Here is a 23,982-nt window from a genome sequence, read left to right on the forward strand (position 1 = left end):
AAACATAAATTTTCGTAACTTTACTATATACATGCAACTGATTATGAGATTTAACTTAAGAACAAAGTCTAGTAATTATCCTAAAACATTTCCCTATAACAAAATTAAGCATTACACAAAATTGCATAAGCATATAAAGCATCAACAACTGCAAAAGTTCTTACAGCATACGTTGCCTCAGCTACGAAACTTAATAACATTACAAAAGTGATGGAAAACAATTATGTAAAACGAATATAAACCTCGTTTAAGCAAAAAGACATTCCCTACAAATTTACAGTAAAAAAACTGCGAAATTACATACCAGAAAATTATCTTTGCTACAACTGTTAGACTAACATGGACAATGATTTCTATAACTCTTTTAATCTCAAGTACCTAATTTATACAAATTTTGGGCTAATCAAAATCTTTCACACAAAACTTACATGTCAACACAGCACCACTCAGTACATACCTTCCCGACCCTCACATTCCTTCACCAGTCCTTTACCTTATGCTCTCTCCCTCCGAAAAACTAACGCAACCCGCTTATAAAGGAAACCAGTCCTTTACGTATAATTATCCCGCCAACTGAATGAGGCCATTGACCGTAAGTTTGCAGTAGGTCTCCGGAAAACGTGTCCTCCACTGTTCCCCGTAAATAAGTTTGTTTCTGCAAACCGTTCTATATATGCCCGCCGCAATTGCTCTAATCCTAATTCTTCCTCCTCCCGTGTCCCTCATCCCCCAGGAAATATACAGAAAATCCACCACTACATACATAATTGCCCTTTTCACTTCTCTGGAGACCCCTCGTACTTCTAATGTTAAGGCTCTCAGGGTTTCTACATTACCCCCACCCATCAACCTAAAAACCTTCGCTAACCACACCCTTACCTCCCTCAACTCTTCACAGAAATAAACCGCATGAAAAGCTGTTTCCTGTTCTCCACAGTGATCGCAGGTCTGTTCCCTCACCAATCCCATTGAACACAAAACAGCTTTCGATGCTAATATCCCCATTAGAAACCTATATACAAACTCCCTTACTCTCGGCATTAACTTAAGCTTTCGAAAGTCATCCCATATCATACCCCAATCATACAAGGGATAAACCGATACCCCCTGTATGATTTCCGGCCTTCTACTCATCGTCACCAAACGCCCCACCCTAAGTTTTTCCACCTCCCTAATCAATAACAATAACCTCAGCATATCCTCGCATTCAATTAATTCTTTTCCGCTCCACCATCTCCGCACATCCTTCATCACTTTTCCCACTCTAACCCCTCTTTCCCCCCCCTCCCTAACGAACCTTTGTTTCACATATAAAGCCTTTACTCTCGGCCCCAACGCTAAAAGACCTACTCCTCCACTGCGTATATTTGACATCACCACCTCCTTGCTTAGCCATGCCCTCCCGAAACCCCAAACATAACGTAATGCCCTCCTCTGAATCTCATGTATGTCTGGAGTCCTCATTGGGTACACCACGGCCATACTCCATACTTTACTATAAACTAATGAATTTACAATTATCGCCCGCTGTTGTAGGGTGACGTCCCCCGCCCGTAAACTCCTTAACCTTTTTACTGCCTTCTCCACCACCACCTCCGAATTCACCTGCCTAGCCTCCTGCGCATCTGCCATATATATAACTCCACAAATTTTTAGCCTATCCACTACTTCCCACCCAAACTCCAACCCCAAGCCCCCCCCCACCCAGGCACCCACCTCCAGCAAACTTGATTTTGCTCTGTTCACCCGCATGCCTGATGCCCTCCCGAAAAGCTCCAACACACTTTCCACCGTACGCAATCCCTCCACTCCTTCCAGAAGAATAGTGGTATCATCCACATACCCCACCACATCTATATACCCATCCTTTTCCCGGTTTAAATTCCCCCTCCCCTCAACGAGCCCATAAAAAGGATGCTGCATACACGCAAACAATATCTGAGACAGGGGACATCCCTGTCTCAAACCCCTCTCCATCCTTACAGGCCTTCCCAACCTACCATTAATTTGTACTCGCACCATTGCGGACGAATACATTGTATCAACCCACCTCACCACTCCCATGCCAAAACCGAGATGCAACAAACTAGCCCTCAGAAAATTCCTATCTACACAGTCGTATGCATTTTCCCAATCAATGCCCAACAGCCCTCCCCCGCTGCAACCCTCCAAAAAATCCCTAATGCGGCCATGCCCATCTCTCATGCTTCTGCCCGGAATACCCATCTGCCCCTCATGAATAACCCCATCTAACACCTTCTTCATCCTATTGCCCAATATCTTCGCGAAAATCTTGTAGTCGGCACACATTAGCGAAATAGCTCTGTACTCACTCAATACTCTTCCCTCTTGCTTTTTGCGTACTAAGACGACTACACCCGTTCTCTGAGTTTGTTCTAACTTTCCCTCTCGTCGCATACAATTCATGACCCTCACCAGACAGTACTTAATGTGCTCCCATTGAATTCTATAAAAATCATTTGATATCCCATCTATACCCGGCGCCTTTCCAGTACTCATATTGAAAACAGCCTCCTCAACTTCCCCCATGCTAATCTCACCTCCCATCCCCATGCCCTCCTCTTCACATGACCCTAAACCCCTCCCCCCCCACACCTCAATAGCATCGCCCTCCTCCCCCTTCTCCCACTTCTTTCGGAACCAGAAATCAGCATAATTGCTCATGCCTTCTGTAGTATTCAGTACCTGTCCCTTGTGATAACCACCCATATCTTCACTTACCTCCAAGTTTAAAATAGTCGAATCCTTCTGCCTTACCCGAAAACCTCGCAAAACACTTCCCGAAGGTTTATCACCCCACAGCACAGCCTCCATTCCCGCTCTTACACGTAGTGCATCAAACCTACCATTATGTAACTCAGCCAACCTTTCCTTGAGTTGCACCATGTGACCGTACTGCCGCCCCCCCCCTTCCTCATAACACTCATTCAGCTGATATTCAAAATAGTTTTGCAACCCATACCTCCACCCTGCCTCCTCCCTTCCCTTCCTCTTATAGAAACCTGCTATACCCGGCTTAGCGTGCCTTTCCCACCATTCTAAAACACACGACCCTACCACTCTAGAATCCCAAAAAGTTTGCCACCATTCCCCAAAAGCCATACTCACCTCCTCACTCCTCACGAGTCTTGCATTTAATTTCCAGAAACCCGATTGTATCCTAACCATACCTTCCCAATCAAGATCTGCTATAACTGCCCTATGATCAGAAAACCCCACATCAAAAGTCCTGACTCCCAACACACGTACAGCTTCCGTTGCATAGATCCTATCTAATCTTGCAGCATAACCCCGTCTGACAAACGTATACTCAACCTGCCAACCCCCCCTCCCCACAACATCCGATACCCCCACGTCTCCAAACACATTACGTAACAAGCCCAACATACACCCCGCCCCCCTCGGTTCCACATCCCCCCCCCTAATAACACAATTCCAATCTCCCCCTATTACAGTGACTAAAGGTAAACCCCTTAAATAGTACATCAAAAATTCTCTCACAAAGTTCTCCTTAACTCGTGCGTTGCCCTCCGCCGGCATATACACTCCTATAAAACAAACCCTCGTTGCACCCCACTCCCCCTCCACCCTCACGACCCTCCCTCCCCCCTCCTCCCACCCCACAATACGCAATGGACTGGTTTCCTTTACAGCCACAGCAACCCCACCTTTCAACCTCAAAGAGCCACTCACATACAACTTATATCCTTTCAAAGACAACTCACAACCAAACTTATAATTGTGCTCCTGAATGAAACATATATCTACATTAAATCTCTTTAAAAACCATTCCACCCATACTCTTTTAACCTCAGCTCTCAGGCCATTAACATTGATCGTTACAACCTTGAATTATGACAGTAGAGGCGGCTTTCCCCGCCGCCTTGGAATTGCACCCGCCTGACCTGGCTGCTGACTAGATCCCCGTTTGTCACCTTGCCTGTCCAGTCCCCCAACCCCCCCCTTAACCTTTGAACCTTTCAGTGCGTCAGCACCACTACACCCACTCTCCGTGAGATCCAACCTTGGTTTCCAAGCCTTCTTCCCAGGTCTCTGCCCTGGAGTTAAAACGTCATCCATATCCGACGTTCCAGCTGTTCTCTTTCGTGAACCTCCATCTCCACACGTAGCCTCCTCTTCCATGCACTCTCTGTGCACCTCAGCCACTACCGTGTGCATCTTCCCCTCATTGCACACGGTCTTCCCACGTCCCGATAAGACTGTAGCATCCTCCAATGAGCGTCCATGCCGCTCATCATCCAGACTCCCCTCCACCTCACTCAGGAAGTTATTCAAAACCTCATCCAACATTCCATCCTGTTGCAGTACAGGCTCACCGTCATCTTCCGTCGTCGTCGTCGTCGTCGTCGTCGTCTGCTCAGGCCCCGTCCCCACAGGTAACGTCGCACAAGAGACCGTCTCCTCTTCTGCTTTATCCACTTCCTCACTCCAACTGTATGATGCCTGCCTTTCTGCCGCAACTGTCTCCTGTACCACAGGATCCAACTGCTGATCCACCGTTGTTGGCATTTTTTCCCTCCTGTCTGGTTTCCTGCGGCATTGGGCTGCCATATGATCAAATGATCCGCACAGCCTACAAGTCCGCCTCTGTCCTGCATAGTATACGTATACCTGCGTTCGGAAATCTTCCAACAACACATATGAAGGAATTGATTGTCTTAGCGTCATCTTCAGATTGAAGGATCCTTCGGGCAGTCCCACATAAGCCCCCTCCTTCCACACTCCCAACTCCGCAGCATGAATCTTGCCATAACGACGGAATACCGAAACCACATCATACTCTGTAGCTTCAAAGGGCACATTCCTTACTTTTACGTATGTCACATAGCTGGATACATCATGTAGACATACCTCCACTACTGCGTTCACGGCCATCCTCTTCTCGTGGTACTTTTCAACTATACTTGAGTAAAATCCAGCATTTATAAATTTGACGAAAATCCTCTTAACTCCGTTGACAGCCACACCATAAAGTTCTTCATTGGGTATCCCATACACATCACGAATAATCGTAGGGAGTAGCACCTGCATGGTAGAACTGCTTAGGGCTCCATGTACTAATTCCACACAGACAGTATTCACCCTACGTCCGTGTCTGTCCGCCATTTTGATTGCTCAAAACAGTTAAACTGCGCAGAAAATCAACTGAAGCGGGAGCGCCTGCGCAGCACGTCCACTCAGCTCGGAAGCGAGGAGGACAATATCAACCACAAATAGGTGAGTACACTTGGACTCTACCCCTGCAACCTCAACTAGGTGAGTACTAGGTGAGTACACACACACACACACACACACACACACACACACACCATCATTACTAGTCGCTTACCAGTTCATTTGGGGCTCATTGTGCCTATCCCTAAGCCCCAACAGCCTGATAAATTTAGGCCGATCTCCTTAACTAGTTGTACATTGTTCGCATCGCTATTGTGCCGTGCGGACAGGCTGCGCAGTAGCTCCTGATACAACTGGTTTACTGCGCAGTTTTCCTGTTTTGTGCATACAACATGGCGGATCGCATTGCACGCCGGGTGAGCACTGTTTGTGTGGAACTGGTGCGTGGCACGCTTACAGGAACAACTATGCACGTGTTACTGCATTCCATCATCAGTGAGGTATATGGAATACCGACCGAAGAATTATATGGAGTAGCAGTAAATGGTGTGTCGAGAATTTTCATCAAGTTTAAAGACGCAGGATTCTACACAAGCATAGTCAACAAATATCAAGAGAAGAGGCTAGCAGTGAACACTATGGTGGAAGTCTGCTTACATGATGTGTCCAGTTATGTGACGTGGGTGAAGGTACGAAACGTGCCTTTTGAGGCGACGGAGCATGATGTGACGGCGGTGTTTAACAGCTATGGGAAAATCCACTCAGCAGTGATGGGGGTGTGGCAAAATGGACCTTATGAGGGGCTACCTGAAGGATCATTTACGCTTAAAATGACGTTGAGGCAGCCAATTCCATCATACGTATTTATGGAGGTCTTCCGAACGCAGGTCTACGTGTACTACTCAGGGCAGCGGAAGACTTGCAGATTATGTGGTTCTTTTGAACATATGGCGGCCCAATGCTATAAAAAAGCTGGACGGAGGGAACAGGTACCAGTGATCTTACATCAGAGGAATGATCTGGGGGTGTCGGAGGAAGGAGTAAGGCAAAACAAGATTCCTTGCCGATGGAGTGACGAAGTGGATAGGGCTGAGGCGACTATGGAGGAAAGTGTAACACTAACAGTTGATAAGGGACAGACGACATCGACGTCTGATGAGGAAGGTACGGGCCAACAGGATGGCTTGCTGGAGGAAGTACTTAGTTCCTTTTTGCATGACGTTGAGGAGGGACAGGTGGATGAAGGGTGTAACCTGGTGCAGGCAACTGTGCAGCAAGATCAAGAGGTTAGGAATACTGTGTGCACTAATGTTAATGTGCACAACGTTGTGGCAGAGGTCCATAGGGCGGAAAAGACAGGTGACGAGGTGTGTGGGGAGGGGAGTTCTCGTAAGAGAACTGCAGGAACGTCTGAGATGGACGATGTTCTTACTCCAGGACAAAGAACAGGAGTAAAATCTTGGAGAAAGGATGTATGTCATAAGGGGAAAGAGGGAAGGGGTAATGTAGGGTTCAATGGTTCTAGGGATAATGAAGGGATAGGGGGGGTGAATAAGCAAGCTGTCAAGAAAGATGCCATACAACAGGACGGTATAGGAGGGTGTGTGCCAAGAAGAAAGGGTAAACCACCACTTTTAAAATAATTCACGATAGTAACTGTAAATGTAAATGGATTGAAGAATGAAGTGAAACGAGTATGGATGGAATGGTTTTTGAGGAGATATAATGTGGATGTATGCTTTATACAAGAACATAATTATAAGATAGGCTGTGCTTTGGCATTAAAGGGTTATAAATTGTATGTAAGTGGGTCTGTTAGGTTAAAAGGGGGAGTGGCAGTGGCTGTGAAGGAAAATGGTCCCTTACGTATTATAAAGTGGGAAGAAGGGGGGGGGAGGGTAGTGAGGGTGGATGGTGAGTGGGGAGCATCTAGAGTATGTTTCATTGGGGTTTATATGCCAGCAGAGAATATAATTAAAGTAAAAGAGGATTTTGTGAGAGACGTTTTAGTGTATTTTTTAAGGGGTTTACCTCTAGTAACTGTAATAGGGGGGGACTGGAACTGTGTTATAAGGGGGGGGGACGTGGAGCCAAGGGGGGCGGGTTGTGTATTACGGTCGTTACGCAATGTTTTACAGGATGCAGGGGTGAGGGACGTGGAGGGGAGTGGGGCTTGGAGAGTGGATTACACTTTTGTTAGGAGAAATTATTCAGCGAGGTTAGATAGGATTTATATAACGGAGGCAGTTAGGGTAGGAGGGGTAAAAACAGTAGATGTAGGGTTTTCGGATCATAGGGCAGTTTTGGTAGAAATGGATTGGGAGGGAGTGGTAAAGGTATATTCAAGTTTCTGGAAGTTAAATGCGAGGCTGGTGAGGAGTGAGGTGGTGAATGCCGAGTTTAGAGACTGGTGGGGACAATTGTGGAGGGCAAGGGATGGGGTAGGGAGTATTTTGGATTGGTGGGAAAATAGGGCTAAACCTGGTATCGCGGGGTTTTATAAATATAAAGGAAGGGAGGAGGCGAGGTGGAGGTATGGTTTACAGAATTATTTGGAACAGCAGCTCAATGAGTGTTACGCAAGAGATGAGGGGAAGACTTTTGAAGAAATATCAGGGCTAAGAGGGAGACTAAGGGACATACATAATGAAAGATTTGATGAATTAAGGGTAAGGGCAGGTATGGATGCCGTGCTATGGGGAGATAAACCGTCGGGTAGTGTGTTAAGAAGTTTTCGCATTAGACAACAGGAGTCCACTATAATACTTTTAGAGGTTAGTGACGATTTGGAAGGTTATACTAAGGGGCAAATGTTGGTGACAACTGAGGGGATAAGTAATTATGCGGACTATTGGTTTAAAAGGAAATGGGAAAAAGGTAATGTGGGGATAGTTAATAAAGAAAGAGGAGGGGTGAAGGTCTTGGGGAAAGGTGGGGAGGACAGAGGGGGATTGGAGGGAATAATAAGTATGGAAGAAGTGAAAGAGGCAGTGTTCAATTTAAGTAAGGGGAAAGCACCGGGAATTGATGGGCTTTCCAATGATTTTTACAGAGTGCATTGGGAAACCATAAATGTTTGTTTGGTTCAGGTATTGAATTGTATGCTGAAGGAAGGGAAATTGGGAACGTCACAGAGGACGGGTGTGGTCGTGCTTGTAAAGAAAAAAAGCGAGGGGAGAACACTGAGCACGTACAGGGCCATATCTTTAATGTGTACAGATTATAAGATTTTTGCGAAGATTTTAGGGAACAGGATGAAGAAGGTAATAGGTGGTATGGTGCACAAGGGTCAGTTGGGAATTCCGGGTCGTAGTATGAGGGATGGACATAGTCGTATTAGGGAATTTTTGCAGGGTTGTAAGAGTGGTGGAATTTTGGGCATTGATTGGGAGAATGCTTATGACGGTGTGAATAGAGAGTACATGGTTGACACTTTAAGGCTTATGGGTTTTGGGGAGGGAATAGTAAAATGGGTGAAGACCTTGTATGCAGAAGCTACGATTCAGGTGCAAATTAATGGTAGGTTGGGTAGCGTGTTGAAAATGGAGAAAGGTTTGAGACAAGGGTGTCCTATGTCTCAAATTCTGTTTGCATGTATGCAACACCCGTTTTATGGAATGGTTGAGGAAGCAACAACGTTACAGGAGGAGGGTAAGGGGTTCACAGAGGTAGTTGGTTATGTAGATGACACAACAATACTGATCTATGATGTCGAAGGTTTGCGAAAGGTGGAGAGAGTAATGAGGTTTTTTGGAGAGGCGTCAGGCATGCGTGTCAACAGAGCTAAATCGAAATTATTAGAGATAGGAGATTGGGTGGGGGGTAGAATGGGGGTGGAGTTTGGATGGGATGTGACTGAACAGCTGAAAATTTGTGGGATTATCTATATGGCAGATGAGCAAGAGGCTAGACGGAGGAATTCGGAATTAGTGGGAGAGAAAGTTGTACAACGGATTAGGAATCTAAGAGCGAAGGATGTTACTCTAATGCAAAGGGCAATAATAATAAATTCTTTGGTTTATAGTAAGGTGTGGAACGTGGCAGTGGTGTATCCTTTACGGGAACAGGAGATAAAGGAGATACAGAGAAGGGTGCTTCGTTATATATGGGGTTTTGGACGAGCATGGCTAAGTAAAGAGGTGGTTATGACGAATGTGCGCCGAGGGGGAGTAGGGCTTTTGATGCTAGGGCCGAGGGTCAAGGCAATGTATGTTAAACAAAAGTACGTAAGGGAGGGGGGGGTAAAAGGGGTGAGGGTTGGGCGGGTGATGAGGGATGTACGTCGTTGGTGGGGAGGAAAGGACTTGATGGAATGTGAGAATATGCTAAGGGTCATGTTAGTAATAGGTGAGGTAAAAAAGCTCAAGGTGGGAAGGTTAGTAGAGATGAGTAGGAAACCAGAAGTGATGCAAGGGGTGGCGGTATACCCTTTGTATGATTGGGGTACGATTTGGCATGATTTCCAGAAACTTAAATTAATGCCTAGGGTAAGGGAGTTAGTTTATAGGTTTGTAATGGGGATTTTAGCGTCGAAGCAGGCTTTGTGTGTGATGGGTTTGGTAAAGGAGGCGAAATGTGAACATTGTGAGGAATCGGAAACAGCTTTTCATGCAGTATATTTTTGTAGAGAGTTGGGGCAGGTAAGGGTGTGGCTGGCTAGAGTTTTCAAGTTAATGGGTGGGGGCAATGTAGAGCTCCTGCGTGCCCTAACTTTAGAGGTAAGAGGGGTGTCTGAGGTTGTAAAAAGAGCCATTCTGTACATTGTGACAGATTTCTTGTTTTATTCCTGGGGCTTGAAGGAAAAAGGCGGGGGGATTAGGGTAAGGGCAATTGCGGCAGGAATTTATCGCACAGTATGCAGAAATAAACTCATTTATGGTAACAGGTGGGCGACTGCGTTCCCGGAGGCATATAGAAATATAACGGTAAAGGGACTCAGTAATTTGGCTACTTAAGTACTAAGGGACCATTTTCCTTTTCTAGAGCGAATTATGACCATAATGAAGGATATGTAAATGTGGTAGGATTGTCATGAGAGTTGTATGGGAGGGATGACATGTTAGATGTGGTGTAACTGGAGAGTTTTCTTGTGTGTGAATGTTTTAGTTTAACCATGTGTTGAAAGACAAGAGGTCATTGATGATCATAGTTTTAATAAGGTAAATGATCTTTGTGAGACAACTACAAGAAGGAACACTCAAAGCATTGTTAACACACTGATAATAATGTGCTATGTAACATGAGTGTGTATCTTTGTTATTTTAATAGTGTTTAGTTTCTCTGTGGTAAGGTGTGGAAATGGCTATTTTGTCACCTTTATTATATTGTAATTTTATTATATTGTAATTATGTCCTTGTGTATAACGTTTAATATACAATACTAATGAGTGTGTAACGCATTGGATTATATGAGAATGTCTTTGTTTATAAAGTTTCATATATAATGTAAATAAGTGTGACATTCTTTGGATTATATTGTCTTTTGTGTTATAAGAGACTGGCTGTAGTTTATGGATATAATAAACGCACCTGTATGTTCAGGTGTGGGCTGGTTTTAGTTACATGTATGTTGTGTGTGCTGGTTGGGCATTTTGGAGGGGGAATCAAGCATTTATAGTTGAGTGTGTGCTGGGATAAGGAATGTGGAGTTTTGTTTTTATTATTTAATGGATCATGTTTCTTTGTTTATGTAATCTAAATATAGCACAAATGTATGTTGTGTATTGTGTTTTTTAAATAAAATAAAAAAAAAAAAAAAAAAACTAGTTGTCTTTGCAAAACTTTTGAAAGAATGATGCTTAACAGATTGTACTACAGAATCAGACATCAACTTTCCCCCTACCTCTATGGGTTCATGAAAGGTAAAAGTGTGCAGAACTGTATTTCCACCTTTCTCACTGTACACACCTCTACTAGTTTTACCACTTTTCTTGATCTAAAATCTGCATTTGATATTGCGAACAGAACCGTTATACTACATGAACTAGCCAAAATGAATATTGGTGGTAGCTTACTCTGCTGGATAATAGGATACCTGTCAAATAGAGTATCCTCTGTCCTTTACCAAGGCTTCAGAAGTGATTCTAAAGAAATGTCTTTAGGTACACTGCAGGGAGGAGTTCTTAGTCCCATGCTATTTAATATTCTGATTAATGCTCTCCTAAATGCTCTACCTGCCTCACCTAAACATATAGCTATAAGCTATGCTGATGATATCATGATCCATACAATAGGGCATAAGAAGATGAATACCATTCTTAATGAAGTTCAAGCAATTTGTAATCGACTAGGCCTCATAATATCTTCCTCTAAAACAAAGATATTAACAAGCAAACGACATCCCCCACCCATCTATTTGCAGGGTGAAATCATTAGCTACGTTAAAACTTACAGATATCTTGGTGTAGATGTACCCTTTAACAAATCCACTATACCACAACTAAACAAGAAATGTAAAGCTAGGCTAAATGCTCTCAAAGCTGTTGCTGGCTACAATCCCAACTATGGTGCTAATGTGAGAATCGTGAGAATGATGTACATAGCCTATGTTAGGTCCTTAATTGATTATGCTGCTCCCATGTTGACATTAGCTAGAGAAAGTTCTCTCCGACCCTTGGAGTTAATGCAAAATGAAGCTCTCAGGATTATTCTTGGCTATCCCAGATCTACAAAAGTTCTTAACATGAGGAAGGAGCTTGGTATTTCTAGTATCAGTGATAGGATTGTTGAAATTAACACTGTACTCGGTATTAGAATGTTGAGAAACGAACCAGACACTGTCACAGTGAATCTTACCAAGTGTCTAGAGGTAAATACACACAGATCTAAATGGATTGTGAAAACGTGCAATTGCATTAAGTTTTATAACCTGCATGAACTGTATCACTGTAGGCAACAAGAGCATTTCACCCCTCCATGGAAGATGTGTTCATTTAATATCACATACCTACAAGTCCCTCCCAAGAAGCTCATTGCTAGTAATCCCTTCCTTAAATCTCTTGTTAGAGCAACTGCTCAAGAAGAAATTTTTCGCCTAGCTGGTAGTAATAAGTTATCACAAGTTATATACACTGATGGATCTAAACAGGAGTCTTCTGGCAGGGCTGCATCTGCTCTTGTTGCCACCTCCCTAGTTAAGAACGATAATAAATTTGTTGAGTTAGGCATAAGAATTAACAACTGGGCGTCTACACTGCAAACTGAATTGTTTGCAATCCTAATGGCGCTAAAGCTAACCTATGACACTGAGCTTGACTCTATCATCATTACTGATTCTATGTCATCATTGAAGGCTCTTGGCTCATATAATGACTCCAACAACATGCTCATTGGGGAAGCCAGGTATAGATACTCAAAAATTAGGGACAAAGGAATTAATGTACAATTGCTATGGATCCCATCACACATTGGATTACTCCTTCATGATAAAGTTGATATGTTAGCCAAGAAGAGTATCCAGAAGGAGAACGTAGAATATAACTTTGGTATAACTGTGTCTAGCATTAGGAATAATATTAGGAGAGAAGTAAATAATGAAGATGATTGTTATAGGAATGCAGTTAGAAGCCTGAGTAGATCTATAACCCACTATGATAAAATGAACGTAGATAAGTATGTTTATGGAGCAACTTGCAATGTGAACAGACTGACTGATGTTGTAGTGGCCAGGCTTAGGCTTGGTTACAAGTACTTCTGGCAGTTTGGGAGACACACAGATGATGATCAAACTAAATGTAAATTATGTGATCAGGCATATGGTCACTCTCTTGAACACTATGTGCTTAATTGTCCACTTATTGAGGAATACAGAGATAGACAGTATAATAACCTATGTGACATGTCAAGATATCTTATTAATAAAAATAAGATACCAGATATACTAAGCAAATTTCCTAAATTTGCTTGTAACAGATAAGTGAACTATAGATATGTAGATATAAATCCATATGTATTCCTGTTAACCCTTTGGGGCCTAGTTCCTAGGCCTTTTGTGTATCCACATGCTCTCGCGCTACCGTCCACAGGATGGATATGGGGTGCACAATAAACTAGCCACTTCGGTGGCAAAATCTAAAAAAAATCTAATTTGGGGCTCACCTGAAGATTTACTGAGTTATGATGTGTGTACGTCACGTAGGTGCACTTTACGTCTGAGTATCGAGGTATATACTTGACGTGTGTGAACCTCACACCTGTTTAACCCGGTGCGAACTGAGGTATGTACAGTATAAAACACTCCTGAACAGCGCGAATCAAGTCTCTATTAGCCCTCCCACAGCAAATATGAATCACAGGTAAATAAGAATTATCTGCATATGACGACTGATAACAGTATTAACTGACAGATAATGGTGTTGATAGTGTAAGTGGGTTGTGTGGTGAAGTGGGGGCGGAGAGTGTATTGTAAGTGGGTTGTGTGGTGAAGTGGGGGCGGAGAGTGTATTGTAAGTGGGTTGTGTGGTGAAGTGGGGGTGGAGAGTGTATTGTAAGTGGGTTGTGTGGTGAAGTGGGGGCGGAGAGTGTATTGTAAGTGGGTTGTGTGGTGAAGTGGGGGCGGAGAGTGTACTGACAAAGAGGAGCTCCAAATCCATGAGTGAGACAGTCACAACATGCTTCACCACTGTCCATGAGTGAGACAGTCACAGCATGCTTCACCACTGTCCATGAGTGAGACAGTCACAACATGCTTCACCACTGTCCATGAGTGAGTCACAGCATGCTTCACCACTGTCCATGAGTGAGACAGTCACAGCATGCTTCACCACTGTCCATGAGTGAGACAGTCACAGCATGCTTCACCACTGTCCATGAGTGAGACAGTCACAGCATGCTTCACCACTGTCCATGAGTGAGACAGTCACAGCATGCTTCACCACTGTCCATGAGTGAGACAGTCACAGCATGCTTCACCACTGTCCATGAGTGAGGCAGTCACAGCATGCTTCACCACTGTCCATGAGTGAGACAGTCACAGCATGCTTCACCACTGTCCATGAGTGAGACAGTCACAGCATGCTTCACCACTGTCCATGAGTGAGACAGTCACAGCATGCATCACCACTGTCCATGAGTGAGACAGTCACAGCATGCTTCACCACTGTCCATGAGTGAGACAGTCACAGCATGCTTCACCACTGTCCATGAGTGAGACAGTCACAGCATGCTTCACCACTGTCCATGAGTGAGACAGTCACAACATGCTTCACCACTGTCCATGAGTGAGACAGTCACAGCATGCTTCACAACCTTCCATGAGTGAGACAGTCACAGCATGCTTCACAACCTTCCATGAGTGAGACAGTCACAGCATGCTTCACCACTGTCCATGAGTGAGACAGTCACAGCATGCTTCACCACTGTCCATGAGTGAGACAGTCACAGCATGCTTCACAACCTTCCATGAGTGAGACAGTCACAGCATGCTTCACCACTGTCCATGAGTGAGACAGTCACAGCATGCTTCACAACCTTCCATGAGTGAGACAGTCACAGCATGCTTCACCACTGTCCATGAGTGAGACAGTCACAGCATGCTTCACCACTGTCCATGAGTGAGACAGTCACAGCATGCTTCACCACTGTCCATGAGAGAGAGTCACAGCATGCTTCACCACTGTCCATGAGTGAGACAGTCACAGCATGCTTCACCACTGTCCATGAGTGAGGCAGTCACAGCATGCTTCACCACTGTCCATGAGTGAGACAGTCACAGCATGCTTCACCATTGTCCATGAGTGAGGCAGTCACAGCATGCTTCACCACTGTCCATGAGTGAGACAGTCACAGCATGCATCACCACTGTCCATGAGTGAGGCAGTCACAGCATGCATCACCACTGTCCATGAGTGAGACAGTCACAGCATGCTTCACCACTGTCCATGAGAGAGAGTCACAGCATGCTTCACCACTGTCCATGAGTGAGGCAGTCACAGCATGCATCACCACTGTCCATGAGTGAGACAGTCACAGCATGCTTCACCACTGTCCATGAGTGAGACAGTCACAGCATGCATCACCACTGTCCATGAGTGAGGCAGTCACAGCATGCTTCACCACTGTCCATGAGTGAGGCAGTCACAGCATGCTTCACCACTGTCCATGAGTGAGGCAGTCACAGCATGCATCACCACTGTCCATGAGTGAGGCAGTCACAGCATGCATCACCACTGTCCATGAGTGAGACAGTCACAGCATGCTTCACCACTGTCCATGAGAGAGAGTCACAGCATGCTTCACCACTGTCCATGAGTGAGACAGTCACAGCATGCTTCACCACTGTCCATGAGTGAGGCAGTCACAGCATGCTTCACCACTGTCCATGAGTGAGACAGTCACAGCATGCTTCACCACTGTCCATGAGTGAGGCAGTCACAGCATGCTTCACCACTGTCCATGAGTGAGACAGTCACAGCATGCTTCACCACTGTCCATGAGTGAGGCAGTCACAGCATGCTTCACCACTGTCCATGAGTGAGACAGTCACAGCATGCTTCCCAACCTTCCATACGTGAGACAGTCACAGCATGCTTCACCACTGTCCATGAGTGAGACAGTCACAGCATGCATCACCACTGTCCATGAGTGAGACAGTCACAGCATGCATCACCACTGTCCATGAGTGAGACAGTCACAGCATGCATCACCACTGTCCATGAGTGAGACAGTCACAGCATGCATCACCACTGTCCATGAGTGAGGCAGTCACAGCATGCTTCACCACTGTCCATTAGTGAGACAGTCACAGCATGCATTACCACTGTCCATGAGTGAGACAGTCACAGCATGCTTCACCAATGTCCATGAGTGAGACAGTCACAGCATGCTTCACCACTGTCCATGAGTGAGACAGTCACAGCATGCACCACTGTCCATGAGTGAGACAGTCACATCATGCATCACCACTGTCCATGAGTGAGACAGCATCACACAGCATGCTCACCACATGCATCACCACTGTCCATGCATCACCACTGTCCATGAGTGAGACAGTCACAACATGCTTCACCACTGTCCATGAGTGAGACAGTCACAACATGCTTCACCACTGTCCATGAGTGAGACAGTCACAGCATGCTTCACCACTGTCCATGAGTGAGACAGTCACAGCATGCTTCACCACTGTCCATGAGTGAGACAGTCACAGCATGCTTCACCACTGTCCATGAGTGAGACAGTCACAGCATGCATCACCACTGTCCATGAGTGAGACAGTCACAGCATGCTTCACCACTGTCCATGAGTGAGACAGTCACAGCATGCATCACCACTGTCCATGAGTGAGACAGTCACAGCATGCTTCACCACTGTCCATGAGTGAGGCAGTCACAGCATGCTTCACCAATGTCCATGAGTGAGACAGTCACAGCATGCTTCACCACTGTCCATGAGTGAGACAGTCACAGCATGCTTCACTGTCCATGAGTCAGACAGTCACAGCATGCTTCACCACTGTCCATGAGTGAGACAGTCACAGCATGCTTCACCACTGTCCATGAGTGAGGCAGTCACAGCATGCTTCACCAATGTCCATGAGAGAGACAGTCACAGCATGCTTCACCACTGTCAATGAGTGAGACAGTCACAGCATGCTTCACTGTCCATGAGTGAGGCAGTCACAGCATGCTTCACCACTGTCCATGAGTGAGACAGTCACAGCATGCTTCACAACCTTCCATGAGTGAGACAGTCACAGCATGCTTCACCACTGTCCATGAGTGAGACAGTCACAGCATGCTTCACAACCTTCCATGAGTGAGACAGTCACAGCATGCTTCACCACTGTCCATGAGTGAGACAGTCACAGCATGCTTCACCACTGTCCATGAGTGAGACAGTCACAGCATGCTTCACCACTGTCCATGAGTGAGACAGTCACAGCATGCTTCACCACTGTCCATGAGTGAGGCAGTCACAGCATGCTTCACCACTGTCCATGAGTGAGACAGTCACAGCATGCTTCACCACTGTCCATGAGTGAGACAGTCACAGCATGCATCACCACTGTCCATGAGTGAGACAGTCACAACATGCTTCACCACTGTCCATGAGTGAGACAGTCACAACATGCTTCACCACTGTCCATGAGTGAGACAGTCACAGCATGCTTCACAACCTTCCATGAGTGAGACAGTCACAGCATGCTTCACCACTGTCCATGAGTGAGACAGTCACAGCATGCATCACCACTGTCCATGAGTGAGACAGTCACTGTGAGGGAAAAGTAGGTGTAAGTGGGGTTAAGGTTGTTCGGGCTACCAGGAACCATTAGCGAGTTACGTTGCGCGCGCACACACCCCCCCCTCTCTGGCGGGCTGGGGCAAAACTAGTTCCTGGTGTCCGATTTGTTAGTTTCTACTCCTGGTAATATTGACCTTACCTGGTGTGGATTGAAGTTTGGAGAGTCACTTCGCCTCCACTCTTCTCCTAATCAGGTGGGGTGATCTACCAGGAGTATTACTGTTTGTTCTTTTCTAGTGTTTGCTGGTTACCAGTAATGATTTTGGCATTTATCATTCTTTTTCTTTCTTAAATGTTATATTATCATGACTATGGGTAACCAGTTTTATTTTCTCTTATTTGTCAGCTCTGTTCCTGGCGTGGTCTTCCAGGATAGACGCCAGATAAAGGGGCAAGACGTGTGTTAATAATACTTATTAACATTCTACAACTACCGGCCCTTACCTATTCTACTTGTGCTCCATCCAAGTGGTAGGAGATTCCAGAACATCGGATTACCATCTGCCCAGGATAACCTACATAAATAACATCAGAGGAACTATCCAGGGCCATACCTACTCCTACCCAACTACAAGAACTGAAGGCCAATTTTTTTTTTATTATATTTAAATTTTAAGTAAAATTCTAAAATCATTTTTCTTGTTTTTCCTAAATCATTTCTTTATTTATTTTTCCATTAGTTTCTTTTGTTCAGTTGGAAGGCGTTCCACTGACAATGGCGACCCTGCCAGGATCCGACTCTTGAAGCAACATCGTCCTGATGGTTCAACTGGTTGTGAGTATAACATTTAAGATAGAAAAGGGTGAGTTAGTTGAGGTGTCAAGTCATTACTGGTAGTCTGGTTGACTTACCGTTGTTTGGTTCTAAGGTTCGGTTTAGAAGTTTACCTATTTGTTGGACCTGGGGAACTTTGATAATAACCCCTCCTGTGTGAACCGTGTGTATTGTGCTTAGTGAAGGCTATTGAGCCCACAAGTGTATTCTTCCAGGGAGAAATATTTATTTCATTTTCTACTTTGGGAAGTTTAAAGTGTGCGGACTGTGTCCCTCTTTTGTAACAGACGTTACTGTTAATTTTAATTGTCAGTTGAAGTTGGGTGCTTAATATTTCTTTTTACAAGATGGATTCTTTAGATTTCTGGTTGAAAGCTGGAAAGGAAATGGGATTTACTGGACAAAGCCTTGATAGTTACATTACTGCTAAAATGGCTATTGAAGAGAAAAAGGAACAGGAAAGACTAGCTCGGGAGGATAAAATCGAACAGGAAAGGATAGCTAGAGAAGATAGAGTTCAGGCAAGAGAGGTAGCCTTCAAAATGAAGGAAATTGAGTTAGAACAATCAAGATTGGAATTAGAAGCCAAGAAGGTAGAACTATCTAAGCAGAAAATAGATGAAGGGGTACTGGAATACCCTTCCCAAGAACCTAATATTAGGATGCCTCAAATACCACCTTTCTCAGAACAAGATGACATAGCGGCATATATTACTAGATTCGAGAGTACTGCTACTCTCTGTGACTGGCCAGTTGATTCTTGGGCTACTAGGCTTGGCTTACTACTGTCAGGTTCAGCATTAAACGTCTATTCCACTCTACCCTCTGATGTTATTTCTAGTTATAGCCTGCTGAAGAAAGCTATACTACAGGCTTTCAAAAAAACTACTCATCATTACAGGTCGGAGTTTAGACACATTAAAATAACTCATCAAAATTACATGCAATTCTTAACACTTTTCAGATTATTTGATTCGTGGATTGATAGTGCTGAGGTTGACCACGATTTCGAATCTTTACGAGACCTGATGGTAAGAGATCAATTCCTTTCTTCTGTAAACTCTGACTTACGAATATTCATTAAAGAACGAAACTTTCATACGTCTGCAGAAATGGCACAAGCTGCTGATATATATGCGTGCGCTCATAATAACTACCCTAAAGAGCGTAGCAGATATAAGCCTGTTGTGCCTAAGCAATCTGAGGGATCCAAACCCTCCGTACCTAAGAATTCCACGACCTTCACAGTAAAGTGTTTCAACTGTAATGAGTGGGGTCATAGAAGGCCCGACTGTCCTAGAAAAAAAGGTGAAAATGTCGGTAAATGTTTCACTGAATCAAACATAAACGCACCTTTTAGTGAAGGTACAGTCAATGGTATGAATGTGTCAACCATTCTTAGAGACACTGGATGTTCCTGTATTGTTATCTCGAGTAAGCTCTTCCCTAACCTAGATTCTTCACGTTATAAGTCCACTAAGTTAACTGACTATTTAGGAAGAAGCGATTCTTTTCCAACAGTCAGATGTTTTGTTAGGTGCAAATGGTTCTCAGGATGGGTAGATGCCGTAGTTGCCCCGATAACCTCGTGTTCTGTTTTGGTTGGGAACATACAAGGGGCTGCTTTCCCATCTGAGAAGGACTGTTTGGAATTTGGAGTTTCCAAGGAAAGGTTGGAACCTAATATCTCTGTTTCTTCACAGATAGTTCCAGATGAGATTCAGTTGGATAACCTAAATCAGAGAGCTGATGGATACAAAACTCCGGTAACACCTTTAGTAAGTCAGTCACTTGACCTGGACAACGCAGACACCAGTGGAAAACCACGTGTGGCACAATCGGTACAACAACTAGACTCGATTAACGTCGTTACCAGAGCTCAGTCTAAGGTAAAACCTATCCACCCATTAGTTCTTTCCAAAGGAAAGCCAATCGAGCTGTCTCATATAGATTTGGAGGGTCTTCAAAAGACTTGTCCTTCCTTAGAGGAATCTCGGAAGTTAGCTTTAAATGGCAAGGTGACCCAGAGAAAGAAGTTTTCTTACAAGTTTGAGTTCAAACACGATCTTTTGTACAAGACTATAGTGTCTGCGGACAAGCCCAATGACGTTGGTCGAAGCCTGTTAGTCATTCCGCAGGATTGCCGTGAAACTATTTTAAAGATTTCTCATGACTTGCCAGTCTCTGGCCATTTTTCACATAGGAAGACCTATAATAAAATCAAGGACCTATATTTCTGGCCTAGCATGTCCTCTGACATCTATAAGTACTGCAGATCATGTCACGTATGTCAACTTTCCACGCAGAAGGGTAGAACTAGGAGAGTTCCTATGGTAAAGATGCCAATTTTCTCGGTCCCTTTTGCAAGGGTTGCAGTAGATATAGTTGGTCCTATCACACCTCGCTCATCAGGAGGTCATAAATATATTTTAACTATGATTGACTACGCGTCCAGCTTCCCAGAGGCGGTACCCTTAAAATCCATTACGTCCATAGAAGTTGCAGAAGCTTTTTTCTATTTTTTCACGTGTAGGTATACCTCGTGAAATTCTGTCGGATAAAGGGGCTCAATTCACTTCAGAATTAATGGAACACGTTTATCAACTTGTGGGTGTTAAACCTCTTTTCACTACACCTTACCATCCGATGTGTAACGGAAGAGTGGAGCGACAACATGCCATCCTAAAGTCAATACTAAAAAAACTATGTATTCTTAAACCAACGGATTGGCATAGATTTTTACCATGTGCTCTTTTCGCAATGCGCGAGATTCCAAGTGATTCCCTTGGTTATTCCCCTTTTGAATTGCTTTATGGGAGACAAGCTCGTGGTCCACTATCTATTTTGAATGAACTTTGGTCCAAAGATATCAAACCTGAGGTTCAAAACAGCTATCAGTTTCTTTTAGATCTAAGGGAAAGGTTGGAAGAAACCGCCGATTTGGTCAGTAAAAACCTAGAGATGTCTATGGAAACGTACAAGACCTATTTTGACCATAAAAGTTCCAAGCGTACGTTTAATGTTGGTGATGAAGTTTTAGTTCTCCTACCTGACAAATCCAACAAATTGCTAATTACATGGCGCGGACCGTATAAAGTAGTGAAGGTCTGCAATAAGGTAGATTATATCTTGGATGTCAAGGGTAGAGAGAGAATGTATCACGTCAATATTTTGAAACGGTACCATAGAGAAGTTAATCTTTGCGTAAATGCCTTTGACGAAGATACTTCTTTCAGCTTGGATACAAGTGGTGATTCGTACGAATGTAGAGTTTGTATTATAGATGACGAGTCTTTTACAGAATCGAAGGAACTACTGGATATCTTAACGCATGATCCCTCACCAAACAAGTCAAATGTCAACATTAACAACGACTTGTCAAATAAACAAAAGTCTCAAGTAAGTGCCTTAGTAAATTCATTTTCTGACGTATTCACAGAGGTACCAGGACTTACCACCACTATTGTACACAAGATTGAATTGTCGGATCATGAACCAGTAAAGCGGAAAATCTACCCTGTTCCCGTTCACTTACGGAAAACTTTTGATAATGAGGTTGACAAACTATTTAACTTAAATATCATAGAACCTTCGAAATCAGCTTTCTGTTCACCAGTTATGGTTAAGAAACCCGATAATTCTTACCGACTTGCCCAAGATTTTCGTTATTTAAATACTATAACTAAATGGGATGCAGAACCCATGCCAGTAATTGATCATGACTTGTATAAATTCCATGACTGCAAATTCTTCTCGGAATTAGAAATCTCCCAAGCATACCATCAAGTGCCATTACACCCAGACTCGAAAACATACACTGCTTTCCCTACTCATAGAGGTCTAATGCAATATCGCACAATGCCTTTCGGCTTGGTTACCGCATGTGCCACGTATATTAGGCTTATGAGAATAGTTCTTTCTGATCTAAAGAATGTATCAGTGTATTTTGATAATATTTATATCATGACAAATGCCTGGGAAGACCATCTAAATACACTATCGCTTGTTTTGAAAAGACTAAACTCATGGACTTACAGTTAAACCACAAAAGTGCTTTCTTGGCTATCATAAGGTACAATACCTTGGGTTCATTATCTCTGATAACTTTTCACCACTTCCTAATAAGACCAAAGCTGTTTTAGAAAGTACGTTCCCTGCTACTAAAAAGTTATTAAGTTTCCTTGGATCTGTAAACTTCTATAGAAATTTCGTACCAAATCTAAGCTTAACTTCAGTTCTTACAGACTATTTGAAAAAGGGTGTCAAGGAACCTCTTAGTTGTTCTGAGGAAGCCAACCAAAGTTTCGAAGAAATTAAGAGTATATTTTCAAACCCCCCTGTCCTAAAATTACCAGATATTAATAAAATATTTTGTCTCCGAACAGATGCCTCCCATTCTGGACTCGGGGCTGTACTACTTCAATATTATGAGGAGACACCTTTCCCAGTATCTTTCGCCAGTAAGAAGCTTCTGCCCAGAGAAGAAAGATATTCCACTGTGGAGAAAGAATGTTATGCTTTAGTATGGGGTATAATTAGATTTAAATACTACCTATACGGTAAACCCTTTGTGCTTGAAACAGATCACAAGCCACTGATGTACTTGGAAAACTTTAAAGGGTCAAATAGCAGACTCTTGAGATGGGCTCTGGCTATTCAGCCCTATAAGTTTAAAGTCGTTTATATTTCTGGCTCCGAAAACCACTTTTCAGATTGGCTGAGCCGAGGTTGTATTTAGTGCTTTTCCCTCTGTTCGTTGACTTATTGACTCCGTCCATAAGTTTTGGAAGGGGGTATTGTGAGGGAAAAGTAGGTGTAAGTGGGGTTAAGATTGTTCGGGCTACCAGGAACCATTAGCGAGTTACGTTGCGCGCGCACACACCCCCCCCCCCTCTCTGGCGGGCTGGGGCAAAACTAGTTCCTGGTGTCCGATTTGTTAGTTTCTACTCATGGTAATATTGACCTTACCTGGTGTGGATTGAAGTTTGGAGAGTCACTTCGCCTCCACTCTTCTCCTAATCAGGTGGGGTGATCTACCAGGAGTATTACTGTTTGTTCTTTTCTAGTGTTTGCTGGTTACCAGTAATGATTTTGGCATTTATCATTCTTTTTCTTTCTTAAATGTTATATTATCATGACTATGGGTAACCAGTTTTATTTTCTCTTATTTGTCAGCTCTGTTCCTGGCGTGGTCTTCCAGGATAGACGCCAGATAAAGGGGCAAGACGTGTGTTAATAATACTTATTAACATTCTACAACTACCGGCCCTTACCTATTCTACTTGTGCTCCATCCAAGTGGTAGGAGATTCCAGAACATCGGATTACCATCTGCCCAGGATAACCTACATAAATAACATCAGAGGAACTATCCAGGGCCATACCTACTCCTACCCAACTACAAGAACTGAAGGCCAATTTTTTTTTTATTATATTTAAATTTTAAGTAAAATTCTAAAATCTTTTTTCTTGTTTTTCCTAAATCATTTCTTTATTTATTTTTCCATTAGTTTCTTTTGTTCAGTTGGAAGGCGTTCCACTGACAGTCACAGCATGCATCACCACTGTCCATGAGTGAGACAGTCACAGCATGCATCACCACTGTCCATGAGTGAGACAGTCACAGCATGCATCACCACTGTCCATGAGTGAGACAGTCACAGCATGCTTCACCACTGTCCATGAGTGAGACAGTCACAGCATGCTTCACCACTGTCCATGAGTGAGACAGTCACAGCATGCTTCACCACTGTCCATGAGTGAGACAGTCACAGCATGCTTCACAACCTTCCATGAGTGAGACAGTCACAGCAT

General features: G+C 43.9%; 2 protein-coding genes across 3 annotated transcripts in view; one reads left to right on the forward strand and one right to left on the reverse strand.

The window, feature by feature from the left end:
• The window catches only part of LOC128700223 (maltase 2), a gene marked incomplete at its 3' end in the record, with an annotated part of 226,798 nt that overhangs the window by 167,772 nt on the left and 35,044 nt on the right, over nucleotides 1–23,982 (reverse strand). The window contains 1 exon segment of one of the 2 annotated variants that reach the window (XM_070100803.1): nucleotides 13,255–13,455. 2 annotated transcript variants of the gene reach the window in all.
• Nucleotides 17,368–20,715, forward strand: LOC128704842 (uncharacterized). The gene is made up of 2 exons (XM_070100652.1): nucleotides 17,368–17,588; nucleotides 17,741–20,715. Exon 2 carries the CDS (start codon nucleotides 18,517–18,519, stop codon nucleotides 20,713–20,715), a length of 2,199 nt encoding a protein of 732 aa, XP_069956753.1. The 5' UTR covers nucleotides 17,368–17,588; nucleotides 17,741–18,516.

The sequence above is a fragment of the Cherax quadricarinatus genome, chromosome 74, assembly GCF_038502225.1.
Source record: "Cherax quadricarinatus isolate ZL_2023a chromosome 74, ASM3850222v1, whole genome shotgun sequence".
Taxonomy (NCBI): domain Eukaryota; kingdom Metazoa; phylum Arthropoda; class Malacostraca; order Decapoda; family Parastacidae; genus Cherax; species Cherax quadricarinatus.

Bases quoted from the DNA above. Each gene is read 5' to 3' on its own strand.
- LOC128704842 (XM_070100652.1), top strand. From the start codon at position 18,517: ATGGATTCTTTAGATTTCTGGTTGAAAGCTGGAAAGGAAATGGGATTT.